Below are 26,681 nucleotides of genomic sequence, written 5' to 3'. Positions count from 1 at the left end.
GTGGCTGCCAAACCACTCATCTCCTTCCAGGGCTTTTTATAAAGCTGTTGCAGTAGCATTGTCCATGAGTGGCTTTTTTTTCTGCTGCACTCTTGTGGTCACCTGGGCTGCTAGCTGATTTGAGGGTAAGAAGGGTTTGATTACTTCTGCTTTGATGCGGTTGTACTGTGGCATCCTTGAGCATCTGCCAAGAATTTCTCGTCCCCTACCCCCAGTAGGTAGCGTAAGGTGAAGTTGAAATGTTGGAAGTATTGAGTCCATCGTGCTTGTTTAGGGGACAACTTTTGAGGATTATCAAACCTTCCAGCTTTTTGTGATCAGTCCAGACCTGGAATGGGATTTTATTTCCCTCTAGAAAATACCTCCAGGTGAGAAAAACCCACTTGACTGCATAAGCCTCTTTCTCCTATACTGCTCATTGTTGTTCAGTTTCAGTCAGCTTTCTTGATGTGTATCTGCATGGTTGTAATTTCCCCTCCTCGTTCTCTTGCAGTAGCACTGCCCCCACTGCAATGTTGCTGGCGTCAGCCTGGGTAACAAAAGGTTTTTTGGGATCCAGATGTCTTAATACCAGTTTGGTGGAAAAAACGTGGCCCCTGGGACAATCCTGATAGCACAGTTGGTGGGTCAATAGGAAGGAGTTCGTCTGGCCCACGCTTTCCTAAATACATCTTTTAGGTCCTGGTTTTCTTTCAGTATGCTTAGTATTTGCTTTCCCCTCACAGCTGCAGCTGCTTCTTACCAGGGGCCCTTCGGGGAGCGGCGCAACATTAAGTTTACTGCAGGCTTTTCGCTCTCACTGGGAATTTTAACAGCCCTTTCCTCCAGTCCACCCATAGCTAACCCCAGGACTAGGGGCCTCTCCATTCCTGGTGCTGCTATGAAGCTTATAGTCTCTGAATGAGCTCCCATTGTCATCCCTGGTGAAAGTGGCTGGGATGCCTCCTGCAACTGACCCATCTAATTAGCCTTCTCAGGAGGATTCCTAGCTTCTCTACTAGGGCTGGGCTAGACACCTGGTACACACGTGGTACACCCCTAGTTTTTTAGGAAGACTTCTTGCCCAGTTCCAGGGAGGTACAGTTCTATGGGAATAGGCACTGGCATGATCACCCAGTTACCAAGGGATCCTCCTTGTAGTTGGTGTCTGAGAACCCTTGGTCTTCCTCCATGGGGTCAGGGTTCCCTCCCTTCATTTGGGCAAGGGGTTGAACTCCATGTCCTCGGTGCTCCTCTGGGCTGCATCCTTCACACGAAGCTATAACTTAATGGGTTTCCCACTTGGAGTGTGTTCTCCATTCTTCACTGGGGCCTTTGCCCTGCATTTGACTGCTTCCCACACTTGAAACAGGCGGTGGAACGTGCCAGCTGGCTTTGGGATCTGGTTGCCTCTCATTTCCTCTCTGGGGGGATGATCTCTTCCAGAATTTTCTGGAGTGGTACTTGTTCCAGGCTTGGTTGATTTTTAGCTCTCTCAGCTAGTACGCACCAGTCATCAAGAAGTGCAGAGGCTCCCCTCATGATGTAAGTGTTGTATAGATCATCATTTAGGCTGTCCTTGAAATAGCTCATCAGGATGTCCACCAGTCAGTCAAGGGGCAAGCCAGGTCCTGGGACTCCTTGGTGTACTCAGCTACTGGCCATCATCATTTTGATGTGATCTTGGACTTTGCAGTTAGCAACACAGTCTTCAAATTGCCATCTCAGAGCTGTCATGAATTGATTGAAGTTTTGTAGCTTGGGGGTGTTTGCGTTGTGAAGGGTTACCACCCAGCTAACTGCCGTCCCTTCCAGTACCAGGATGACGACACTGACCCTGGCTCTCTCAGTGGGGATCTCTCGGTCATACCCCTGCATGTAACTGGGGATGTGGGCCCTGAAAACTCCGAGCTGCTGAGGGTCTCTGTCGAATTTTATGCTGGGGGGGTGCTTTGTGTTCATGTTTGTAGGCTCCACCATTGCCAGTTCTCAGGGCATTCACTCCTCCAGAGAGCCCTTGGGGGATCCCACATTGGTGGCTGCTGCCCCCTCCAAGGCTTCAGCTGTGCCTGAGATTGCACTCAGGGATGATGGCTTCCCCTCCTCACTTGCCAATCATTCATGTCAGCCATTGTCCTCCACCATTTGAGCAAGGACTTCTCTTGCCTTCATATTTTGGAATACCTCCATCATGAAGCTCATTGCTTGATTCGTGAGGAAGTCAGTGTGGTCTGCTTCTTCTGAAGACCAGGAATTAGGGGACAGTATCAATTGTGAATTATTATTATTATTTATTATTATTATTCAAATTTCTACCCCGCCCTTCTCCCAACGGACTCAGGGCGGCTTACAGCCATTTAAAACAAGTACATGATACAAAATACTAAATTTAAAATGTAATTAAAATAGAATATTAATTATTGGCCTTTTCTTGTTAAAATTATTTTAAAACCAAATTAAGATAACCCTTAGGCCAGTCCTGCTAGCTTAAACAGCCATGTCTTGAGGGCGCGGCGGAAGGAGGGGAGATCCGGAATCACCCGGATCTCTGGGGGTAGTTCGTTCCATAGGGTGGCCACTTGCAGAGTCCTGGATGCAGGGTCATGAAAGGACAGCAAGGACAACACCCAATGTCCTAACCCACCTGAGAACATATGATATCTTTAGGGAAACACCAAAAGGGTGCTTTCTCCCTTCTTATCTACAGTGTGCCAGACTTATGGGATGAAATCTTTATCTTACGTGTGTCAGCTTTGCTGGATGTGTTGTTTATGTAATTAGAAAGAATAAATACAAGGATTTCTTGTCATTCGGGGCTTCTCTTATTTAGAGGAGTCCGTCTCTATTCAGCTGAATAAAAACGTAAAGCTTGAAGGCAACTTCTGGTTTCCTGTATTTCTTTATCAAGCAAAACCTCAGAACCTGCATATCACTTCCCCTTGCTCCTCATCCTCATCCATCGCCTCCAGTTCCTCTCTCCATCCATGCTGAGGGCTGCTTCAGATGAAGGTGACTCCTTTGGTTCTCCCCTCCCAGTCATCTCTCTTCCCCACACCAATGGACCATCTCGGCTTTGATGAGTCTCTAGGCTAGAAGCTTCCTCCATCCATCTGTTGGAGCTTGTGCTGGGGTATGCCTTAGCAGAGGATTCTCCCCAGCATTCAGCCTCTTCCTGGTCACTGCTGTAGTTAGACATCGTTTGCACAGTCCCCATGGTAGGGCAGGTGCCTCTTTGAATTGACCACTTTGAATTCTGCCTAATGTAAGGTCCTGCATCAGCTATCCCATCAGGAAAGCATGACTCTTGAAACAAGCGTTATTTCAGAAGGATCTTTTACTGAGAGAAAGTGATTGTAGAGAAGTCAGGTGGACTCTGAAGTTCCCACATGAAATGTTAAATTTCCCATTGTCCAAGCCCCATCCATCAGGAGCCAATCCACTGGCATGAGGTTGTTGTGAGAACTGTGAGCCGAAGTTCTCTGGCTCTGTGACCTTGTTAGCAGGCAGGAGTTAGCTGGAAAGAGTCAAACCAGATGGCCCTCAGAGCTCATTTCCCCCTCCCAAATTCCCATGCAGATACATCAAAGTGAAAGAGCAAAAAGGAAAAACAAAGTAGAAACATCCTCAACCCCCAATTGTACTCCCCCCCTCCCTCCAGAATGGTAGGGACCTGACACTGTTGGACTAGATGACTCAAATCCATCAGAATATTGTTTATGTCCTTATGTAATGGGACTTTACAATCTATTGATAAACAATTTTGCAAATATAACTATTTTGATAGGAACAAGGTATTATAGATTATATTGAAGTTGTAAATGTCTTTACTCTACACTTTTGGTTAATTTATAGGATTAATAATCACATTTAGTTCAAAAATATTGGCATAGTTAGAATACTGGCTGAATGTATCATAATCTTGATGATGTTTCATTCATTGAGTGTTATCCTCAGTGCTTCCTGCATCACATCTATTAGGCTTCACATTTGGGCTCAGCAGGAAAGGATGGTTTTCTAAACTATTCAGCTCCCAGTTCACTATTTTAGTCTGAGTTGGCAGAACAGTCACTAACATCAATTGGCTACATTCAAACTTTCATTGCAGATAAGAATGAAGTCTCACAAAAAAATGTCACGCAGTGCAATCAGAAAGTATTTTTGAAGTTCAGTGAATTATAAATGAATGAATAAACATAAATAAAATTCTGGCCTAGCATATTTGAATATATTAAGAAACAAAATAGAACCAACAAGGATGAACCTCTCTCACAATTTGCATCTATAGATCAATAATAACTAATGACGTTCAGCCATGAAACAGTCCTTGTTGAAATCAGTTTAAAATAATCTCTTTCAACCAAAAAAATTTGAATCTCAACTACTATTGCAAAGTGTTCTTTATGTTCGGGGAGGGGAGGCGAAGTAGCAAAAGTGTTTCCCTTTTCATTTGTTTTTATCTGTAAAATGGCTAAAACATATTCTTGATAGACAGAATATTACCTTTAATCAATCAATCAGATTAGCTTTAAAATGAAAATAATGTATCTTTTATTCTATTCTATAGTCCTCAAAAAACTCTAGAAATCCAAGGGAAGCAAACCCAATCCATATAATTGACCCCATCTAGAATATTTTCCAAAGGTTACTGAAGATACACATAAAGTGGACACAAGGAGTTATATTGCTTGAAGAATTTAATTCTCTAAAGGGGCCATTTATGATGATGTACAATGCATCTCCACTCTTTAGTGGCCATGACTATGCAAATGCCCATAAGCCACTAATTCAAATACTGGGATTTTGCTTCGTAGCAAAACATCTAAGAAATCTGAAATATTGTTAATAAGCAAGAGGATTTCGTAATCCAGTGTGTATTCATTAAAAGATGTTCCAAGTATGGGATTACAGTGCAGTTCAAATGAGTTTAAACCTGTTTTGCATGTTTTCATTTAAGGATAGGCACCACCCACGAAAGTATCAGTGTGTGTGGTAAACAATCAAATACAGATCCAATTCCTAGATAGGAAGTAGCCAAAGCAAGGTTGGAAGTGATTCGGCGTAAGGGGCAGACTGAAGATTCAGTAGAAATAGGCACTGGGCTCTGCCTAGGGCAATAGTTTAAAATACATGTTTGTATCATTTCTGTTTGCAGATTTCATTTTAATTGTTACTGAAAACTGCTTCTGAAAGGAAATGGCTTGGATTGGATTTGTTTTATTATTATTGCTATTCATTCTTACAGTTTTATTCCTTTTCAAAATGGGTAATTCCCAAAGTAACAGTTCCCAAAATCTTCCACCTGGACCCAGGACCCTACCCATTTTGGGAAATCTACACATAATGGATTTCAAGAGGCCTTATAAGACAATGATAAAGGTAAACCTGATGATTAATAATTATGGATGTTCTTTGCTAAAGTGTATTGATGCTGATATAAAAGTTTAGCAATTTACCAGGTTATCCAGTTAACTGGAATAAGATCGGTATGCTGCTTGCTGGTTCTAAGGAGTCTATGGAAGTCTGTAAAAATGACATTGATTTGGTGTTTGCATTAGTTTATACATGCTGCAAAGATTAGTCAAAAAAAGTTAATAGAATGCACATTTTTCTATGTTTATCTCAAACTGGAACAGATGGTTAAAATTGCCTATGACTGTGTAGAGGAAGTAAAATGTAAATATTGTTACACTAATATATGTATTAATATAATAATTTGTAGATTAACATATTTTAAGAAGATATATTCTTTAGTTAAATGGCCATTGTTCAAAATCTTCTGCTATATTTCCTGCTCCAGAGAATTTTTCCAAAATAGTTGAGTGAAAAACATAATATTGAACCTTATTTACAGGATTTTAATCCCAGCTTAAATACTGCAAGATTCAAAAAATGAAAGGATTAGAAATGTCCCTTCCCCCCCACCATCACCACCAAGGATTTGCTCTAATTCATTTGTGGCCTGTTATAAAGTTTTGAAATTTTTACAAAAGTGTGTGAAATATTTGTTTAAAAAATGGAAACCTCCGATGTCTTTATAAAGTATTTTTAAAATAACTGCAAGGGTTTTGGCACTAGATTCTTTTAATGTCTGATATTTTATATTGTTTATAAAATAAATTTAAAGCTGTTACATTTATATAGAAGCAGATGAGGCTGTCCCTATTATGTACATTAATCTGCCTGAGCAGGGGGTTGGACTAGATGACCTCCAAGGTCCCTTCCAACTTTATTATTATTATTATTATTATTATTATTATTATTATTATTATTATTATTATTATTATTATTATTATCATCATCATATTTCAGACTGCTAAATGGGAGAATATGTGATAAACGGTGTCATTACAGACTGCATTAAAATCTGCCTGAGCAGGGGGTTGGACTAGATGACCTCCAAGGTCCCTTCCAACTTTACTATTATTATTATTATTATTATTATTATTATTATTATTATTATTATTATTATTATTATTATTATTATCATATTTCAGACTGCTAAATGGGAGAATATGTGATAAACGGTGTCATTACAGACTGCATTAAAAAAAATCCTTCATCCATTGATAATATTCAGTTCATTGCTGAACATTTGAGCTAGTTTAAAGTTCCCATTCCTACAGCAGAAATTAAGACATTTGTAAACAGGATTACTGGGAGAGAATGAGTAGTAAACAAGGTATCAAGACAGAAGCAAATATATTGATAAAGTACTCCACGTAATTTTTAAGTGCATCCCTGTTTTTGTTGTAAGTAACTAATTCTTCCAAACCATTTTGATTGGAAGACCTCTACCAACCGTGTCCTGTCCTCTAGAATTAAAACAGTACACTGGCAACCTTCAGTGACAATGAAAGATAGGAGAGAGGATTCTGCATCAGCTGAGGAAAATAGCATATCACATCAAATCCAACATGAATGATTAATAATGTAATGAAAATGCAGTTCTTGAAAAGCAGGTTTGTAGCTTGGAAGACAGGCTTTCCCTGCTTTGGGAGGCAATGGTCTCGGTCCCTTCCTGTCACTTTAGGAAATATTACAAACACCAAAATTGTCCTGATTTAGACACAGGACAGATCTGAGAATAACTGCTCGCATTTTGTTTTCTAGGCATTTCTTAAAACTGTTTCATTTTCTTGAAGTGTTGGTGCTTTGCACAACTGAGAGATCAATGTGCAGTGTTGTGTGTGGAAAATCAAGAATAGTGCTGCATGGGGGGGATAGAAATGAATATATCAGAAAATATTATTATTGAAAATGTTCTTCCTGCAGAGCTAACTTCTTTAACATTTTCAAAACCTTGACCAAGTTCTGACCTGAGTATCCAATGGGCAATAGTATTTGCATGCTTGTTAAACAGAAGTATAATAACTTATAACATAAAAGAAAGAGCAAAAAATCACTTCAACCTTGGATTTATGAGACATGATTTGTAACAGAATTTTCCTTATGTGAGTCTAATTGTTGGTCAAAATTGTCTTTCATTTTTCATCTGCTGAATTCCAGTTGTCAAAAGTATATGGTCCCGTTTTCCGTCTTCAAATGGGATGCCATGAAATGGTGGTGCTGACTGGCTATGAGACAGTGAAAGAGGCTTTGGTCAACCAAGCAGAGGCATTTGCAGAGAGAGCCTCTGTTCCCATTTTTGAGGATTATGCAAAGGGTTTTGGTAAGTTATTTCATTCTGGATCATAGTTGACACTCCTTGCAAAGCTCTAATCAATATTATGTACATGTAGTTCTCATTTAGCAACTCACTTGGATAGCGACTGTTTGCTAATACAATGGTAATAAATGGTAGTAAACAGCAGTAAAAAAACATTTTTCAACCAATGCACACACTTACACCCAAATTTCTTGCATGAACTAAGAGTAATGCTGGTGTTGCTGTACAAGAGAACTTTATCTAAATGAGATGACAGCAACCAGTGATGTTTGATCTTTGCAGCTCTCGCTCTCTCTCTCTCTCTCTCTCTCTCTCTCTCTCTCTCTCTCTCCCCCTCTCCCTCTCCCTCCCTGTGTTTCACCTGGTTTGTTTAGCAACCATGCCTTATAGCAATCTTTTCACCAGAACTATTTACAGTTGATAAAAAAGGATTACATGTAGAATGTTGCACCTGAAGTTTTCATAGAGATGTACACATCAGAGAACTTGGACAGCTTCTGGAAATCACAACAGATTGACTTGACTTAATCCCTCAGTGCCAACAGAGGCATCTAGAGAACAAAAGATATGGCAATTTTTATTTATTAAATTTAATGGCCACCCATCTTACCACAGGGTAACTCTGTAAGGAATAATTCTATTAACAGTAAGAATCCAACCCTTGAACATGTTTGTTTTACTTGTTTGCAAATTTGGGGTGCAGGAAACCCCATTGTTTTGTGCATGCATTGTTCTTTAGTTGCCCCAAATTATGGTACCTGAGCATTTGCACAGCCAAGTCACTATGTTGGAATTAGCTGGTCCAATGTCTAAGGAAAGAAATGGGGGGGGGGGTGTTTCTCCATTTGGATTATCTCCTATTTCTCCTTGCAAGAGACACCAAGGTATTTTTACATGCTGGACTGCAATCTTTACTCATCATAGGCAGCTTAAACTTTAAACTTCACACTTAAGCAACCATCTGATAAGAGCATGAACACTGCATTTGCTATGCTGGAAGTAAATAAATGCTTTCCATACCCTTCATTTTTTTATACTCTTCAATCATATGCATTATAATGGTGGAATTTTCCTGGTTCAAACTGATCTTCAACTTCAACTTATTTCCCATTTAACCTCTTATTTACCTCTCCAGGTGTTATTCTTGCTCATGGTGAGAACTGGAGAGTGATGCGGCGGTTTTCAATATCTGCATTACGGGATTATGGAATGGGCAAAAGGATTATTGAAGACAAAATAAGTGAAGAGTGCAGTGTCTTGACAAAAACATTTGAGACTTATGAAGGTGAGTTGGTATTCCCTCCTACAAACTTACCAATTATCTTTCAGAACAATCTGTGTATAGAATATCTAGAGGAACCTTTTCAGAAAAATTGCCAAGAAGTGTGATTTATGACAAATTGTTACACTAAATTAGCTATTGAAAATTATAGAAGGATAAATTTTTTCCAATATGAGCACTACTTCTGTATATGAAAAGGTGTTAGGAATTGGACTTACTATTCCTCCAGGCTCTGGGTCAGTGATATTCATGTTATCTAATTAAGTAGAATAAATTAATAAGTTAAAAACCTAAGCACTAAATCAACACCATTCACCCAATTGTTGGCTGTCTAAGTGATTCAATTTCCTGTACCCTCTCATTCATTCCCACCCAGGCATTCCTGTCCTTTAACATTCTCCCTATCACCACAAGATATATTGAGATAATTGCGTAATTTCCTCTTAATTCTGGCTCAGAATTCTATTATCTTCAATACATGGAACATAATATGCAACTATCACCGATATATAAATTCTTATTATGATCCAACGTGTTAGACATACTAAATTTTGAAAGAAGGAGGAATGAATATGGCTAATAAAAACTATCAACTTCTTTCTCTGTATTTAATGAAATTATTATGGTAGCTTCCACCTTAATACTACATTTATTTTCACATTAACAATTCATTGTTTGCAATTAATAAATATTAAATCATCAGGATGAATTAAACTTGACAAAACCTTTCTGGATTCCAGCAATATTTCCATATGTGTGTTTGGAAATACATTGGCCATGATCATCATCTGTTTTAGGAATTAGGTAGTAGAATCTGCATTAAGAAAATGTAACAAAATAGTGGATGTAAAATCTTCTGGAAAATGTATCGAAGTTTACATAACAAAATACATGTACATCCTTTATAAGACTAGTATATATTAGCTCTTTTGACAATTTCAACTTATCTTCATGGTCTGACACTCTCTGTCCTAGATTACATGACTCTGTTAACTCACTTCTGCAATCATGGGTGGGAAGTTAGGTCCTTAAACCATCTTATTGTAACAATTTCAAACTTTGCAAGGAATGGGTTCATTTTGAATAACAGCAGAAACAAACTGTAGATAAAAGTGAGAACGCTTCCTCTCTGATGGGAAGAGCTGGGACTCTGCCCTTCACTATAGAGAGAGTAACTGTGCTCTGAAGCCTTAGATCAGTGGTTTTCAACCTGTGGGTCGGGACCCCATTTGGGGTCGATCGACCATTTCATGGGGGTCACCAAGCAAGGCTGTCCGCCATTTTTTTTGTCCGCCATTTTTTTTGCCCGCCATTTTTTTCCCCTTTTCTGGCGGGTGCGTTACCTCCCTTGGGCTGGGCCAGCTGGTGGTCGGCCTGCTCCGTCTCTGCCGCTTGCCAGCTACACCTCAGCCGGCGCAGGAGGCGGAACCACGCATGCGCGGTGCTCCCGGGCAGGGAAAGTCCTCGACTTACGACCGGTTGGGTAGTCCTCGACTTACGACCGGTTTAGTCCTCGACTTACGACCGGTTTAGTCCTTGACTTACGACCGGTTGGGGTCGTGGCATTAAAAAGGTTGAGAACCACTGCCTTAGATCTATGTGTTAAAAGTTTGGGGTTACTCATTTTATTCTTCATGCTGCCAGTAACATGATCTGTCCTTAGCTGTTCTTCCATTCCACATTCCACATAGGGACTAGAATGCTGCTGCTCTTTTTTACCTGTCATCAGAAATGTAACTGCTTCTCACTCAAAAGGATGCATATCTCTAGTATAATATTAATGTGTAACTCCTTCCGGCTTACAAGGATGGGTTACAGAGTTATTCTCTGTGTTACTGTCAATACATTTTAGCTCATAAACCTGCATTCTTCTACTATCTTCTATGCAGAGTACAAACTATGATAAATGCTATGTATAAACAATCTTATCCTCAATCTTAAGGTAATGAAGAGTGAACTTATTACTGGGATTCTTTCACAATTCTGTTTTAATTTATTGCTCATGACTTAGGAAAGCCATTTGACCCGGCAACAATTCTGAATGCTGCAGCTGCCAATATCATAGTTTCTTTTTTACTTGGCAAGAGATTTGAATATGAAGATGCTACACTTCTAAGACTACTGGAGTTAATCAAAGAAAATTTACACCTTGCAGGAACCCCTGGTGTTTTGGTAATGTAATCTTTCATATGAAGAAAAACTTCATCCCTACAGTTTATAAAGATTAATTCATGAGATTTGGATCTAATGAATTAGAAATTTTCATTAACCATAGCTCCAGTACTCATGTATTTTGTTGTTGTTGTTGTTGAGGTTGATGATGATGATGATTTTGTAGAATGTGGAACAAACCTATTTGGATAAAAATGCTTTGAGATGTCTACCAGAGAATATATTCATAGTATTCAGCTCTCTTAATCTGCTACTTCTCTTATTATTCTATACTGTTTCAGGCGTATAATGTATTTCCCAAGTTGGGATTCCTTTTGGGTGCTCGTAAGAAAATAATGAAGAACCGAAAGGAATTCCACAATTTCATACGGGCCACTTTCCTTGAAAATCTCAAAGAGCTGGATGAAAATAACCAGAGGAGTTTTATTGATGCATTTCTTGTTCGTCAGAAAGAGGTAATAAAGCATTTTAAGTATGCCAGGAATTATAGGTGATTTTATTTCTTTCATATGTTTTAAATATATTCTGGCTGGTGCCAGAAGATTTGCGGCTGGTGAAAATCCTTGCTTTAGAAATGTCCAGGAAAACTATTTCTAGGAGTGAAAGCAAGGAATGGATATGTGAGTATAGTTTGGACTTCGTGTAATCTTCTCATTCTCAGATACTGTGGGGAGTATGAATTGAAACAAAAATAATAAACATTAATAACCTACACCAGCATGGGCACCATTAAACAGCCAAGGCTGATTAAAACACTGATTTAAAACTTTGTGAAACAACATTAAAGAGGGGCTGTAAGCCCCACTAGGATATGAGATTTCCCATTATTTGGCAGCTCCACATTTTCCTGAATTCCTGATAGGTGGCTCTCAGCAAGTCTTCTTGCAGCACCCTTGCTGGCCAACCAATTCACTGTTCTTGTGATGTCTTTATTCCTTGCATACCTATTAAAACTACTACAATGCTTGTACACCTCTAACTGGAATTTTTCCCTGTAAAAAGCAACACTGGTATATTGTAGCAGTTGAGCAAAGCAGTCGCATGGGGGTCTCACTTATCAATCACTTTTCTTAATGACCAATTTTGGTCATAAGTCGAAGATTATCTGTAGAACCACTTCTACCTTCTCTCATGGAGGGATAATTCCGATAGGGAGATGGTTAGGTGGGCCCTTGGGAAGCAACCCTTTTATCTTTATGTATAAACATTGGGATATTAATTATTAAGATACGGGTTGGGATATGTGTTGAGCATTATTCCTATTGATATAAAAACTGATCAGTGCAGGAAAAGAGGAAAGCCATTCTCCCTTTTTTAGAAACTGTAATCTAAGGGAATCCATGGAAAAATGAAGGTGAGCTCTGAAACCTGAAGTCTTTCTTCTTCATGTTAGTTAAAATAAAAATCACTCTTCATGAAAGAAAGCATTGACCTGTCATTTATTGAGAAGAACTGGCAGAGAAAGGTGGGGGAAGTTAATCACAATTTTTCTCCAAACTCATTCCTGGTTGTTCCATTGTCACCATTCACTGGAACATAACGTGTAACAGTCACTCAGCATAAGCATTTCCATACATAGGCCCAGCGAAAGAGTTCATGTATTCTGACATATATTTCTGCCCTTTCTGTGGTAATTAATCCTAATTTTAATTTCCCTGCATATATTGATAAATGCTAATCTACAAGATCAAGCTATCTTCATTTACATCAATTTCCTTTTCCATTTTCTCTTAAATTCCAAAACAGGAAACATTTTAATTTTTTTTTATTTCAATTCATTCAATAATTCATGGTCTTTACCATATGTTTCTCACTATCACAAGTCACCGTCTTCTTTAGCCCTGGCCATAAAGAGATGGGCTCATAAACCCTAGTATCCATCAGGATATTTTGTCAGTCAAGGCCTTGACATAATTCTTTGTGGCAGGATACAAGTTTCAAGGTTCCCTGCTAATCATAGAGCACAAAACCAGCCACTTTGGGCACATTTTAGTCAGCATGCCACAAACACAACCAAAGGTCAGTTTTGCTGCATGTAGGAGCTCAAACTACAATCTCTAATTTAAAGTCTATTTTGCCAGCCACTCTACTATTTATGCAACCCAATACAGATAGTCCTTGAATTATGACAGCAATTCAGACTGTAATTTCTGTTGCTCGGCGATGGTTGTGAAGCACAACCTAATTGCTAGGTAATGGATATCCCTGCAGTTCCAATTGCCATTTTTAATTGAATTGAAGTGGTTGTTAGGCGAGGACTTCCTCAAAACTTCCTATGGCTTCCTACAGCCAAAGTCAGGGTAGAAGATGCAGGAAGTTGCACATCCCAGGAGGTTTCCAAGCAGCTGAAAAGGTGACAGGTATCTGCCACCAGATATGGGATGACATGCAGGGGTACACAGGTGGCTGGAGCAGAACACTGCAAGCACAGAATGGCTTGGGATGATTGCTGTCAGATGGAGAGAGACTGAGGATGTGCATGGGATTGTGGGGAAAGCATGGCATGATTTGGGGAAGATGCTCAGGAGCACATGGGGCTGCACAAGGGTGCAAGAGAGGGGGAGTCGAGGCTTGGGAAGGAGCGTAGTGTAGGAGGTACATGTGTGACATATTCAGGATGCCTATATTCTGCTTTAGTTTGTTTATATAAGCAAAAATCTAGAGTTTAGATTTAATCATGTTCATAATCACTATAAACATATTATTTGATAGGATTATTATCAATAGTGGGGGGAAAGGCTAAGATTTGTTGCAGATAAGCAACACACTGTCCTCCAGTTTTTGTGAACTACAACTCTGACAATCTCCTGACAATGGAAATTTAGAAGCCACTGGAACATCTGTTCATGTATGTAGATTATAGAAATACATTGAATTTCCTTGATACCGTTTCTTTATACTCCTCAGGAGAATAAGAAGTCAACAAATAGCTATTTCCATAATGATAACCTTATAGCTCTTGTGGATAATCTATTTATTGCTGGCATGGATACAACTTCAATCACTTTGTGTTGGGCCATACTCCTAATGATGAAGTATCCAGAAGTTCAGAGTAAGCAGTTTTTATTTGACTGGATTTCAATAAAAAATATATAATTACTTGACAAATAATAAGCAGGTGGGAGAATAGGAAGCAAGAATAAGTTGCCCTACCTATTTATATTTGAAGGAATTAATGTGATGTGAGAGTGAATATAAGATGTTGCCATATGAAGGGTTCACACGTGTATTTTCAGAGATTTCTGAAAGCTGCACCAGCATTATGCACATATCACCTCCCATTACTGCTGAATATGAGCTAAGACTGAAAACAGTTTTCTGCTAAGAATGATACATTCCAAGCACAATCCTCCCTTAACTGATTTCTTCTATCTCACTAATCATTTCATACTTCCTATAACTTAAACCAGTGCTTTTTTTCTTAAAAAAAAAAAAAGGTGCCGGAACTCACACACAACCCGCTTTGCCTACCCTACAAGGTTCCATCCAAAAAAGGTGCCGGAACTCCGTTCTGAGCGTTCTATGAGAAAAAAAGCCCTGACTTAAACTATAAATAATCAGTGATTAATCAACATTTTTTGCATGGACATAATCATAGAATAAGTTATATAGTGAATAAAAGGGGGGAAAGTACATAAATAAAATTTACAAGCATACTGTATATCATAAATTATTATCTTCAGATCTGTACTATAAATGTACTTTAGAATTTTTGCATAAATTCCCATTTGAAACAAAATTCAAATTATGGAATCGTCTTGATGTGATTCTATTCTCCCAGGGAAAGTCCAAGAAGAAATTGCAAAAGAGATTGGGGTTCGTGAGCCAAGGACAGAAGACCGAGTCAAAATGCCTTACACCAATGCAGTAATTCATGAAGTTCAAAGATTTGCTGATATTGTTCCAACCAATTTGCCCCATGCAACCACCAAGGACATAACTTTCAAAGGTTTCTTCATTCCCAAGGTGATTGCTGTGAAATAATCCCATTGTTAATGTTCCAATCTTCCTTTGTACAGTATAAACAATTTATGACCATAATTGAGCCCACAGTTTTAATCATAAGTCATGATGGACGTAAAGCACATCACCATGTGACCACACCTAATTATATGACCTTTTTTGTGGCAGTCATTAAGCAAACATTGTGGTCATAAAGTGAATGCCATAGTCATTAAGTGAACCCAGTATTCACTATAGCACATTTTTGACCAGAAACTGGAAGTAAATGCTGGTTTCTAGCAAAAATATAAAATTTTTGCAGTCATATGTGGGCTGGTTGCCAAGTACCCAAAATATGGGTATGTGACAATAATGGGGGGGGGCAGGACATTGAGGCTTTGAATCTGAACTGTTTTTCAGGGTCTGTTGTAAGCTCAACCAGCTGCTAACTGACTGGTTGTAAGTCAAGGATTTCCTGTATGTAAAATGCAGCTTTAAGCCCTGTTGAACGCTGAATGTAACTAATAATCTATTGCTTGTTTTTTCCTTAAACTTTTTTGAACCAGTATATTTCTCCATGCACAGTATTTATTATATTATAAATACCATAGTATATTTAAGTATATAATACTATAGTGTATTTAAATACATTTATTATACTTAATACTATACTATACTATTACACATAGTGATTATGTGTAACTGCCATTTCTCTTCTGTAAAAAAGTTTCAACCATAAAGGATTTATTTTCCTTGCAGTCGTGTGGTTGTTAGCTCTCTTTGTAAGAGTCATTGAGCCTCTTTCCATTCTCCATCATTCAGTCAAAACTGAAGAAGCTTGTTGGATGAGAAGTAAAATGTCTTCTAGCAAAACAAGAAAGTCCAGTTGCCTTTCGAAAGAAAGCACCTTTGGGACTCTGTCAAAGCATTAAACCTAATCAGGGCAAATTATCTTTTTTTAAAAAAAAATTCATGGGAGAATTTGGCACTGCAGGGGTAGTCAATTTTGGCTTTTTTATGACTCGTGGACTTCAATTCCCAGAATTCTTGAGCCAGCTTAGCTGGCTCAGGAATTCTGGGAGTTGAAGTCCACGAGTCATAAAAGAGCCAAGGTTGACTACCCCTGCACTATAGACTGTTGCAGTCAAAAGAATGGAAATTCAAGAGGATACACTTTTTTTCAAAAAGACATAAATCCTTTTCAAGATTTGATGTAATATAGATTTCAAAGGGCCGATAAGATAGATTAGGTGGACATTTAACCAAAGACCTTTTCTAACTGCAACAGTGAACAGTTAAAATAAAACCAATTTCTTTAAAAAAAAATAATTTTAATTTTTCCTTTTTCTCTTTACAAACAACAAAATACAAAGTATATTTTTTCTTTTTTCTTAACAGTACTATGTCCTATATCTCTTACAGTTATTTACATTTATTTACATTACTTCTCATACTTTTTTATTCCTCAATTCTAACCAATTATAATACATGTCCCATATCTCATAAAATTCTGTAACTTCTTTGTCCTTCATTTCTAAGGTAAGTTTGTTCATCTCAGCACAATCTAATATCTTGCGTATAATCATTGCAGTTTTAGATGGAGATTGTTTGAAGCAATATTTAAAAAAGAATGGATTGTGGAGTACTGTAAAAAAAACTAAATGAGGTTTTTGATAATAATTTGGATAAAAAATACGGAGGTAACACCTATGACACCAGCAAGGCTATAGCTGAGGGTATTTTGTTCACTATAATTCACACACAAAAAATGCACAGTAGATTCGAAGAATTTTTTAAAAAAGGATGAGTAATAGAAAGTCCCAACAGACTCCACTATTTTATATCAAATTAAGTTTTTATAACAACCATCTATGTTAACTATGAGAGAAATAGAAACTAAATTAAAATATGTAAAGCAGAAAATTTTTGACTTTCCTAAAAAGTCAGGAAATTGTTGGCTTATAAATTGAGAAAGCAGCAAGAAAAGAAAACTATATTAAGGATTCAGGATGACAATACAACATTGATAGATAATGTTAGTATAAAGAAATCCTTTCATGGTTTTATTTACACTTACATGAAAGGCAAGAAGAGCTATTGGAAAATATTGATGAATACCTGATTTACAGGATTTACAAAAACTCACATAAACTCAGAAATAAATAATGAACAGTCCCATAATAACCTTCAAAATATTGGAAGTTATAAAGAAAATTTAAAAAGGCAAGACACCAGAGCCAGATGGACTGTCATGTTTATATCACAATTTATGTTCTGAAGATCAACTTTTATTGCCATTAAATAATTTGATGGATTTGCCTTATTACCAAAGGAAGAACAAGATTTAACTTCAGATCTTACAGTATTTTACTCATGATGATAAATGTGGATTTCTACCTAGAGGACAATTAAGGAACAATATGAGAACTGTTTTCAATATAATGGAGTATGTCTAATACCAAATGAGAAACAAGTAGCACTAATCTTTTTGGATGCTGAGAAAGCCTTTCATAATTTGAACTGGGATTTTACGTTCAGCATTGTGGAAGATAATGGCCTTTGGGAATAATTCTCCTAGAGGGATTAAGTCTATTTATATATCCCAGAAAGCACATTTTACTAGTTTTGATACTACAGGAACCCCAGATTGGTGTAGAACATATAATGAAGAAACTGAAACATTTGGGCATATTAGCTGGCTTTAAAATTAATCAACAGAACAGAAAGATGTTGACTAAAATATAAGACCAAAGGATGAAAAAATAGAGAAAAGGGTTAAATATTTAGGGGTCACACTGACCAATACGAATTGCATATTATTTCAGAAAAACTATTTTAAAACATGGAATGAGGTTAAAAAGGACTTGGCAAGGTCGGACAAATTAAACTGTCGCTATTGGGTAGAATTTTGGTTATTAAGATAAATGTCTTATACAAGATTTTATTGTTATTTCAAACTATACTAAGATTTTCAACTGATTTACCTTTAAAACAATGGCATAAAATTTCATTATAATAATTTCTACAATAATGTGTTAAATGGAAAACACTCTTCTTGTATTTTGTTTAGGGCGTGCACATTGCTCCATTGCTGACTTCTGTGCTCCATGATGAATCTCAGTGGGAGAAACCTCATGAATTCTATCCTGAGCATTTTCTTGACTCTGAAGGAAAATTTGTGAAAAAAGATGCATTCATGCCTTTTTCTGCAGGTAACATCACTCTGTATACATGAAAAACTATTCTTGAAAGAGTTTCAGTCAGCAGGATAGTTAGGAAGGTTCATTATTTATTTAAGATTATAATTATTCCTTTGAGGCAACTCAACTATGAAAAGCCATATAAAATAGTTTAAGAACCCAATAACCCCACCTTTTTTGCCACATATGCTTTCTTCCAGGTCAAAGAATATGTGCTGGTGAGAACCTTGCCAAAATGGAGCTCTTCCTCTTCTTTACCAGCTTCCTTCAGAGATTTACCTTCCAGCCACCCCCAGGAACATCTAAAGATGACCTGGATCTGACTCCTGCTCTTGGACTTACCACCCCTCCCATGCCTTACAAGACCTGTACTGTGTTATCTTGATCTGGCAAAAAAAAAAAGTTGTAACAAGCTGTTTTTCCCAACCTTTAAATGGCTTTACTTTGACAGACAGGTAAACTCTGACAATCTGATTCCATATTATATATATGATATGATATGGTATGGTATGGTATGGTATGGTATGGTATGGTATGGTATGGTATGGTATGGTATTGTATTGTATTAATTATATTATATTATATTATATTATATTATATTATATTATATTATATTATATTATATTATATTATATTATATTATATTATATTATATTATATTATATTATATTATATTATATTATATTATATTTATTATATTATATTATATTATATTATATTATATTATATTATATTATATTATATTATATTATTATATTATATTATATTATATTATATTATATTATATTATTATATTATATTATATTATATTATATTATATTATATTATATTATATTATATTATATTATATTATATTATATTATATTATATTAATTATATTATATTATATTATATTATATTATATTATATTATATTATATTATATTATATTATATTATATTATTATTATTATTATTATTATTATTATTATTATTATTATTATTATTATTATTAATTTGTATTCTGCCTTTATTACTTTTACACGTAACTTAAAGCAGTGAACATACCCAACACACTTTCCTACATTTTTTCCCCCAAAGCTCTTTGGGCTAAGAAGAGAGACTGGCCCAAAGTCACCCCAGCTGGTTTTCATGCATAAGGCAGGACTACAATTCACAGTCTCCTGGTGATTAGCCTAAAGTCAACCAGATGAATGTCATTGCTAAAGTAGGACTTGAATTCTCAATCTCCTGTTTTCTAGCCTGATGTCTTAACCAGTAGACCAAACTGGCTCTCTATTGTTTAGGTTTCATGTGTTGTCTAAGAGCTGAATAGCAATGATCTATAAACATATAAAAAGTAGGTTCTGACAGAGAAAAATATTAAGAAATCATGAAAAGCAAAATGCTTTGCATCGTTACTAAATTTTTCTTTGGGGGCCGGTTGTTTCTTTTGGTTTTTATTATTTTTTCCCCTTTCTGTTTCTGTTTAGAAATGTTTGTCTTTTTTGCTCTGAATATTTTTAATTACTTTTTTAAAAGCAGTCTCATTTTTTTCACAGTAGTCCTAATTGTAAATGTATATATTTGCTTTGTAAACTTAGTTGTCAATTCTATTATGTCTTCAAAAACTAATAAAATAGTATTAGTAGCAGCAACAATTGAGGAGGAGTTATTACCTACCTGAGAATATTCCATAGGGCCTCTAGCAACAAATCAGGGGATGGACAGGCTACTCTTGCCAACACCAATGGCACAGAGTGGAATGCAACATGACCTAACGTCTCTTTGCCCAACGCCTCTGGAGGAGGTCCCATAAGGCAAGCATCATTAAATGGTGTCAATGTCATCCATTCTGAACAAGACCCCCAGGAGCTGATGCAGGACTTATATGAGACAAACTACCCTTTAGAGGAGGCTATAATTGCTGATAATGGTCTCCTCTCCTAACATAATAACCTCATAGCTTCCTCTTGTCAAAATCATATCTCCTGACATCCCTCAAATGACTATCCTCTTTCACTTCTAATCTGAAATATCAACAAGACCAACTTTTTTTTTTACTATATATCACACTTTGATGTCCTTTTCCTACAGAAAACCTGGGTTTCTTCAGAGGTGGAGCTAGATGGTTACTGGGTTAAATCGATCTTGGCTATCCCAAGCAAGGCAAGTGGGAGATCTAAAGGTTGTATTGTGACTCTAGTTAGCACAGCTTTGCAATTCAAATGTGATTCATTGCCTTCTCTACAGCCATTGCTTGTTGCTGCCTTGTTTTCATCCAAACAGGTGGAGATTTTGCTTTTTAACTTTTATATTCCCCCTCTTAGCACTAGCACTTAGACTTATATACTGCTTCACATTGCTCTGCAGCCCTCTCTAAGCAATTTACAGAGTTAGCATATTGCCCCCAACAATCTGGGTCCTCATTTTACCGAGCTGCAGATGACCTAACTAAATATGGAACTTGTTTTTATATTAGTCTTTGTAGTTGAGGGCTGGAGTTGGCAATGTAATTCCAACTTTTATGAATGATTTATGAAATGATCCAAGAAATTACAGGCCTGTCAGTTTAACATATATTCCAGGGAAATAGTGAAAACTTCTAATAAAGATTAAACTTAACATTTGAAATCACAGGCTTTTCTCAAGGATATTGAATGTGACTTAACTAAGCGAAGGTTCTATCTACTCTAGCCTACTCAGGTTTTTTGGGATATTAATACATATATGGATGTGGGTGAGCCAAACCCATCATTTACTCAGATTTTCAAAATGTCTTACATTAATGGAGTGGGTGTCAGAATGGGAAATATCATTCAATATGAGCAAGTATAAAGTGAAACCCATTGAGGCTAAAATCTTAATTACTGATACACACTAGTGAGATTAGAACTAGCAGTGACTGATAAGGAACTATATCTTGGTTTAATGATAAATAGTTCAATAACTTTGTTGACACGATGTGCATCTGTATTTTAAAAAGGCCAATAGCATGTTAGAGGTAATAAGAAAAAAATTAAAAATAGAGATGCTAATAGAATGCCACTATAGATATTTCTTGGGTTACAATGGCAATTGGGGCAGGAATTGCCATTGTTTAGTGAGGTGGTCATAAAGTACATTATCACATGATCACATCACTTAGTGATGGCAGTTCCAGCAGTCCCAATTAAACAATGACAACATGGTTCATTAAAGGAAGTCTTCATGTGACTTTGGCTTCTGTGTCTCTGACTTCCTGCTTTGCTTGTGGGAAGCTGGCAGAGAACACAGAACATCATTATCATGTGACCATGCTCATTGCAACAACATAATAGTTTGCTGGACACTAAGCACTTACATTATAATCAAATGGCTGCAGGAACACTGCAATGGCCCAAATTCCATTATAGGTCCCTCTTGTTTAGTGCCATTGCTAGTTTGAATAGTTGCTGAATGAGTTATCATAACTCAAGAACCACCTGTATACAAATCAGTGATGCAATCGCATCTGGAATGTTATGTGAAGTGTTGGTCAATGCATCTCAAAAAGTATATAGTAGAACTGAAGCTGGAGGATGGCAGCTAAGATAATAAGGGGCTGGTGCACTTCCCTATAAGGAAATTCTCACATTTGAGGGAAATGAGAGGAAAATGACTGAGATATACAAAATTATTCCTGATAAAGCAGACAAAGAGAAACTATTGTCCCTTTCCCAAAATACTAAAATGAGAGGTGAATCCTTGAAATTGATCCTTAAAAAAGGACAAAGAAAAGAAATATTTTTAGTCTATTTTTATTTTATTCAAGAAAAGTTAAAATACAAAATTCTAAAATTTTTTTTTAAGAAATAAAGAAAAAGCATAGAAGAAACAATACATTTAAAGAGTGTATTAAAAAAACCTTAACATATATAAACGTATCATCCAAAGTGCTCTCTAAATCTGGTGAGGAAGTTTGGCAAGTTATCTATGATGGATCATTGCTTTCAATGAGTGGATGTGCATACCTAGCACTAGAGTCAATTCAAAGACTGAGGATTATGGTGACTCTTGATCTGTCTGTCATAAACGCCTCTGGTTGGGTGCCGATGAATACTTCATACTCGGTTAGGAATATTCTCATCTTATCACACTCGCTGTTGAATCACTATGGTAGGCAGCTGGGAGTCTTGAAGATAAGGGCAACGGGAACCAACAGTTGTGCCTGAGCAGGTGAGGCAGGTGGTTGTGGTTATTGAGTCAGGATGTGTACTTGCTGAATCAGTTGGTGAAAACTGGCTGCTAAATTCCATATTTAGTCTTTCATGCCATCTTGGCACCTGTTGAGAGAGTGTACATCTGGTTTGTCCACTGTTGCTACAGCTCTGGGGTCTGAAGCCATGACTTGGGTAATCCAGAGTCCATGAAAAAGAATGGTGAAGAAGGGAGTAGTTCAAATTAATGTCAAACACAGAAAATCAGAAGTCCAGGCAATTCAAATGAATATAAAGATTTATTGCAAGCTTATGTTTTCTACATGAATCTGAACTACTAATGGTGAAGGCAAATTAGCAGTAGATAAAAGTCAATGGAATTCAAGGTGGCCTGGACTTAGATGTATTATGGGTGAATCTGGTCACCTCCTACAAGAATAATAATATTAAAAAGGCAAGATTGAAGTTTCAAAACCCTCTATTAACAAACTGTTATTGTAATTAACTCATAGAAAATTTACCACTGTTTCTTATATATCCCAAATCATCCCAAGAGTTAACATTGATTCATCCTGTATCAAATATCCATGTTTGCTTCTTAATACCATCTCTTAACAACAATTGTATGGTTAAATATAATGTCCAATCTCCGAAGTTGATCTATTTTCCCCCAAAAATCTAAATGAAATTGGTTTCCAGTTAAGTGTGATAAATCCACTTAATCTAAGTGTGAGAAATCTTCTTCAATCCTCTTAAGGAAGACCCATTTATCTCTTACCCACTCAATCAGTTTTCTGCTGTTGAACTTTAGGGAGGCTTGTGCAGTCAATTCAGTTAGTTCTAAGTCTGTAAGGTCCATATGGAGGTGGTTGATTGAGTAATAATTGATTCCACCTCCCCCCCATTCCATCCTCACCCTATGCTTCCTATGCTAATGCCCAATAAGTCACTAGTTCAAAAAATATTTCTTTCCAACAAATATATTACTTTCAGACCACATTCCTTTTGTGAATCTGATTTATCTGCATTTACTTGCATCTGAATATTTTCCGCAGCCATTATCATTTCATCCAACTTTTAAAAAAGCTTTCGAGTAGGGATTGCATGTTACCAAGTGTTCTTTTTTCAGATGCCAGTCATATTTCCTTATCTGTAATCTGATACATTGTTGCTCTATGTAACTTAGCAATTGCAGATAAGAGAATTCTTTAAAGACAAGAAACAAGAAAGGTTGAAGTAATATCCATCAGAATACAAAAATAGAGAAGGAGAGAAGATATTTTCTGGATATCTTGATCCAAAGTTAAAAGAAAGATTAAAAAAGTAAGCTCCAAACTTTTTGCAAATTAATAAAATACAAAAATCCCTGTAATGAATGTCCAATAAAAATGCAAAATCAAGTGAAAACATTTTCATTACCCAGGAACGAACTGTGACTTCCTTATGGAAAAATAAAAGTTATTCAAAACAAGAAAATAGATCAAAGGAAAGAAAGAAAGAAAAAACCCAGATAAAGTCTATCAGGGGGTTATAATAAATCAGTATTCAATCAGCCTGTCAACTTTTAAAGAGAAGAAGCAAAGAAAAACAGAAACTTTTAAAAAGTGAAGTTAAATCTTAGACATACTTAAGAAAACAAACTGCCAAGAGGAAAGATGAATGACTGGTGACTTTTTGACCACTTCCACAGGAAACTGCAGAAGATCCCTCTTCCAAGTGGGTCCACAGTCATCTGATAGCTCTCTTCAGTCATTCCTACATGCTCCCATTCATAACCAGGGAGCAATGCTGCCAAAGAATCAGCTTTAGCAGCAAAATCAGCAGATTGTTGGCAAGAGAGAGAAATTCCCTTACTGTTCAGCATCCATCTTGGGGAGGAGTCCCCAAAAGAAAATAATTTGTATTCAATATGCAACTAATTTTTAGAATGTGATACCATGAGATGAGTGCTGGTTATGAGTCTGGCTGCGTTCAAAAAAGGGTTGGTTCAATTCATGTAGGTCATGGGGATCAATGGCTACTAGTCTTAATGGGAGTCTGACTGCCTCAAAAGACCATGTCCTGAGAGACTAGTGGGCCTCCCTGTGCAATTAGTTGCCCATTGTGAAAACAGACTGTTGGACAAGATGGGACAGGGGTCCAATCCAGTAGTACATGGTCCTTATATAACAGGACTTTACAATCTATTGGGAAACAATTTTGTCAATATAAATATTTTTATAAGAACAAGATGTCATACATTATATTGCAGGTGTAAAATGCCTTTAATCCATAGCTTCTTTTACATAAAAGATTATTAATTACATTTGGTTCAAAAATATCAGGACAGATTAAATTGTGGCCAAATGTATAATTACCTTTCATTGATTGATTGCTACCCTCAGTGCTTCCTGCATCACATCTATTAGCCTTCACATTTCACATCAGATGTGAAATGATGGGTTTCTAAATAATTCAACTCCCAGTTCAATATCTCAGCTTACGTTGGCAGAAGACTCAGATAAAAATGAAACCTCACACAAAATAATTAATTGCTATATAGTGCAATCAGAAAGTATTTTGAAGATCACTGGATTATAAGTGAATGAATGAGTAAATAAAATTCTTCCCTCACCTATTGAAATATATTAACAAGCTCAATAGAAATAAATAGAATGAATTTCTCTCATTATTTGCAATCTTGTCTAAATTACGGTGACTAAGCATGTTCAACCATGAAACAGGCCTTGTTGAAATCAGTTTAAAATATTCTCTTTCAACCAAAAACATTTGAATCTCAACTGCTATTGCAAAGCATTCTCTATGTTTGATTAGGGGAATCAAAGTAGCAAAAGTGCTCCCCTTTCATTTGTTTCTATCTGTCAAATGCCCAGAAAATGTTTTTGATAGCAGACTGTTACCTTTAATCAATCAATCAATCACATCAGATCAGCTTTAATGCCTACATTCTAGAAATGCAAGTCGTCTCTATGAAGAAGGAAAACCAACTCTCTTAATTGATCCCATTTAGACTATGCTCCGGAGCTTACTAAAGAAACCGGCAAGGTGGACGCAAGAAGTTTCATTATTTGTATTCACATGCTTGGAAAAATGTCTAATTCTCTAAAGGGGCCATTTATGATGATCCACAATGCATCATCACTCTTTAGTGGTCATTCCTATGCAAATGCCCAATAAGCCACTAATTCAAATACTGGGTTTTTGTTTGAGTAGCAGAACATCTTAGAAAATGTCTTTATATCAGAGTGATCCAAGCAAAGAGGAATTACATCTCAGAAAACTGTGTGACAGAAGTAACAGATCAAGCAGAAAATGGGGGAAAAAATGTCCCCACTTCTTTCTCAGTGATTGGACAGAGATGGGAAATTCTCTACAACTGTGTGAAAATATCAGCTGAATCAGCTGAACTCAAGGAGGTATTTCAGCTTTTGAGATCCAGTATTAATTAATAGACTAAATCAGGGGTGTCAAACTAGCAATGTCACGTGACGTGTTGCAACTTTTTTTTCCTTGGGGTTGGTGCAGTTTCGGCATGACGCATCCAGTCCGTGGGCTGGCAATTTGACACCCCTGGACTAAATGATTCCATTTGCTGGATTCCTTATCTGAAATATTGTTAATAAGCAAGAGGAATTTGTAATCCAATGTATATTCATTAAAAGATGTTCCAAGTGTTGGATTGCTGCACAATTCAAATGAGTTTAAACTTGTTTTTCAAAGTTTTGATTTAAGGATAGGCACCACTCATGAAAGTTTCATAGTGAGTGGTAAACAATCAAATACAGATCAAATTCCTAGATAGGAAGTAGCCAAGGCAAGGTTGGAAGTGATTCGGCGTAAGGGGCAGACTGAAGATTCAGTAGAAATAGGCACTGGGCTTTGCTTAGGGTAATAGTTTGAAATACATGTTTGTATCATTTCAGTTTGCAGATTTCATTCTAATTGTTACTGAAAACTGCTTCTGAAAGGAAATGGCTTGGATTGGATTTGTTTTATTATTATTGCTATTCATTCTTACAGTTTTATTCCTTTTCAAAATGGGTAATTCCCAGAGTAACAGTTCCCCAAACCTTCCACCTGGACCCAGGACCCTACCAATTTTGGGAAATCTGCACAAAATGGATTGGAAGAGGCCCTATAAGACAATGATAAAGGTACACCTGATGATTAACAACTATGAATGCTCTTTGCCAAAGTATACTGATGCTGATATAAAAGTTTAGCAATTTATCAGGTGTGGGAAGTCAGTTCCTCCTCCCCCCCAGAGAAAGAAATATTTTGGGGG

The 26,681-nt window shown here is 36.8% G+C and overlaps 1 protein-coding gene across 1 annotated transcript in view; it reads left to right on the top strand.

Moving 5' to 3' along the window:
- Nucleotides 1-18,626, top strand: part of LOC107291684 (cytochrome P450 2K1-like) — a 34,866-nt gene extending 16,240 nt beyond the window's left edge. The window contains exons 2-9 of the mRNA XM_015820705.2: nucleotides 7,486-7,648; nucleotides 8,781-8,930; nucleotides 10,939-11,099; nucleotides 11,381-11,554; nucleotides 14,007-14,151; nucleotides 14,881-15,065; nucleotides 18,112-18,253; nucleotides 18,442-18,626. Of these exons, the coding sequence (XP_015676191.2) occupies nucleotides 7,486-7,648; nucleotides 8,781-8,930; nucleotides 10,939-11,099; nucleotides 11,381-11,554; nucleotides 14,007-14,151; nucleotides 14,881-15,065; nucleotides 18,112-18,253; nucleotides 18,442-18,626 (1,305 nt within the window). The remainder of the gene's footprint in view (nucleotides 1-7,485; nucleotides 7,649-8,780; nucleotides 8,931-10,938; nucleotides 11,100-11,380; nucleotides 11,555-14,006; nucleotides 14,152-14,880; nucleotides 15,066-18,111; nucleotides 18,254-18,441) is intronic.
- Nucleotides 18,627-26,681: the final 8,055 nt, after the last annotated feature.

The sequence above is a fragment of the Protobothrops mucrosquamatus genome, unplaced genomic scaffold (assembly GCF_001527695.2).
Source record: "Protobothrops mucrosquamatus isolate PMUCROS unplaced genomic scaffold, P.Mucros_1.0 scaffold1165, whole genome shotgun sequence".
Taxonomy (NCBI): domain Eukaryota; kingdom Metazoa; phylum Chordata; class Lepidosauria; order Squamata; family Viperidae; genus Protobothrops; species Protobothrops mucrosquamatus.
Note: the sequence above shows the minus strand (reverse complement) of the source record. Positions and strands in the feature narration are given on the sequence as shown.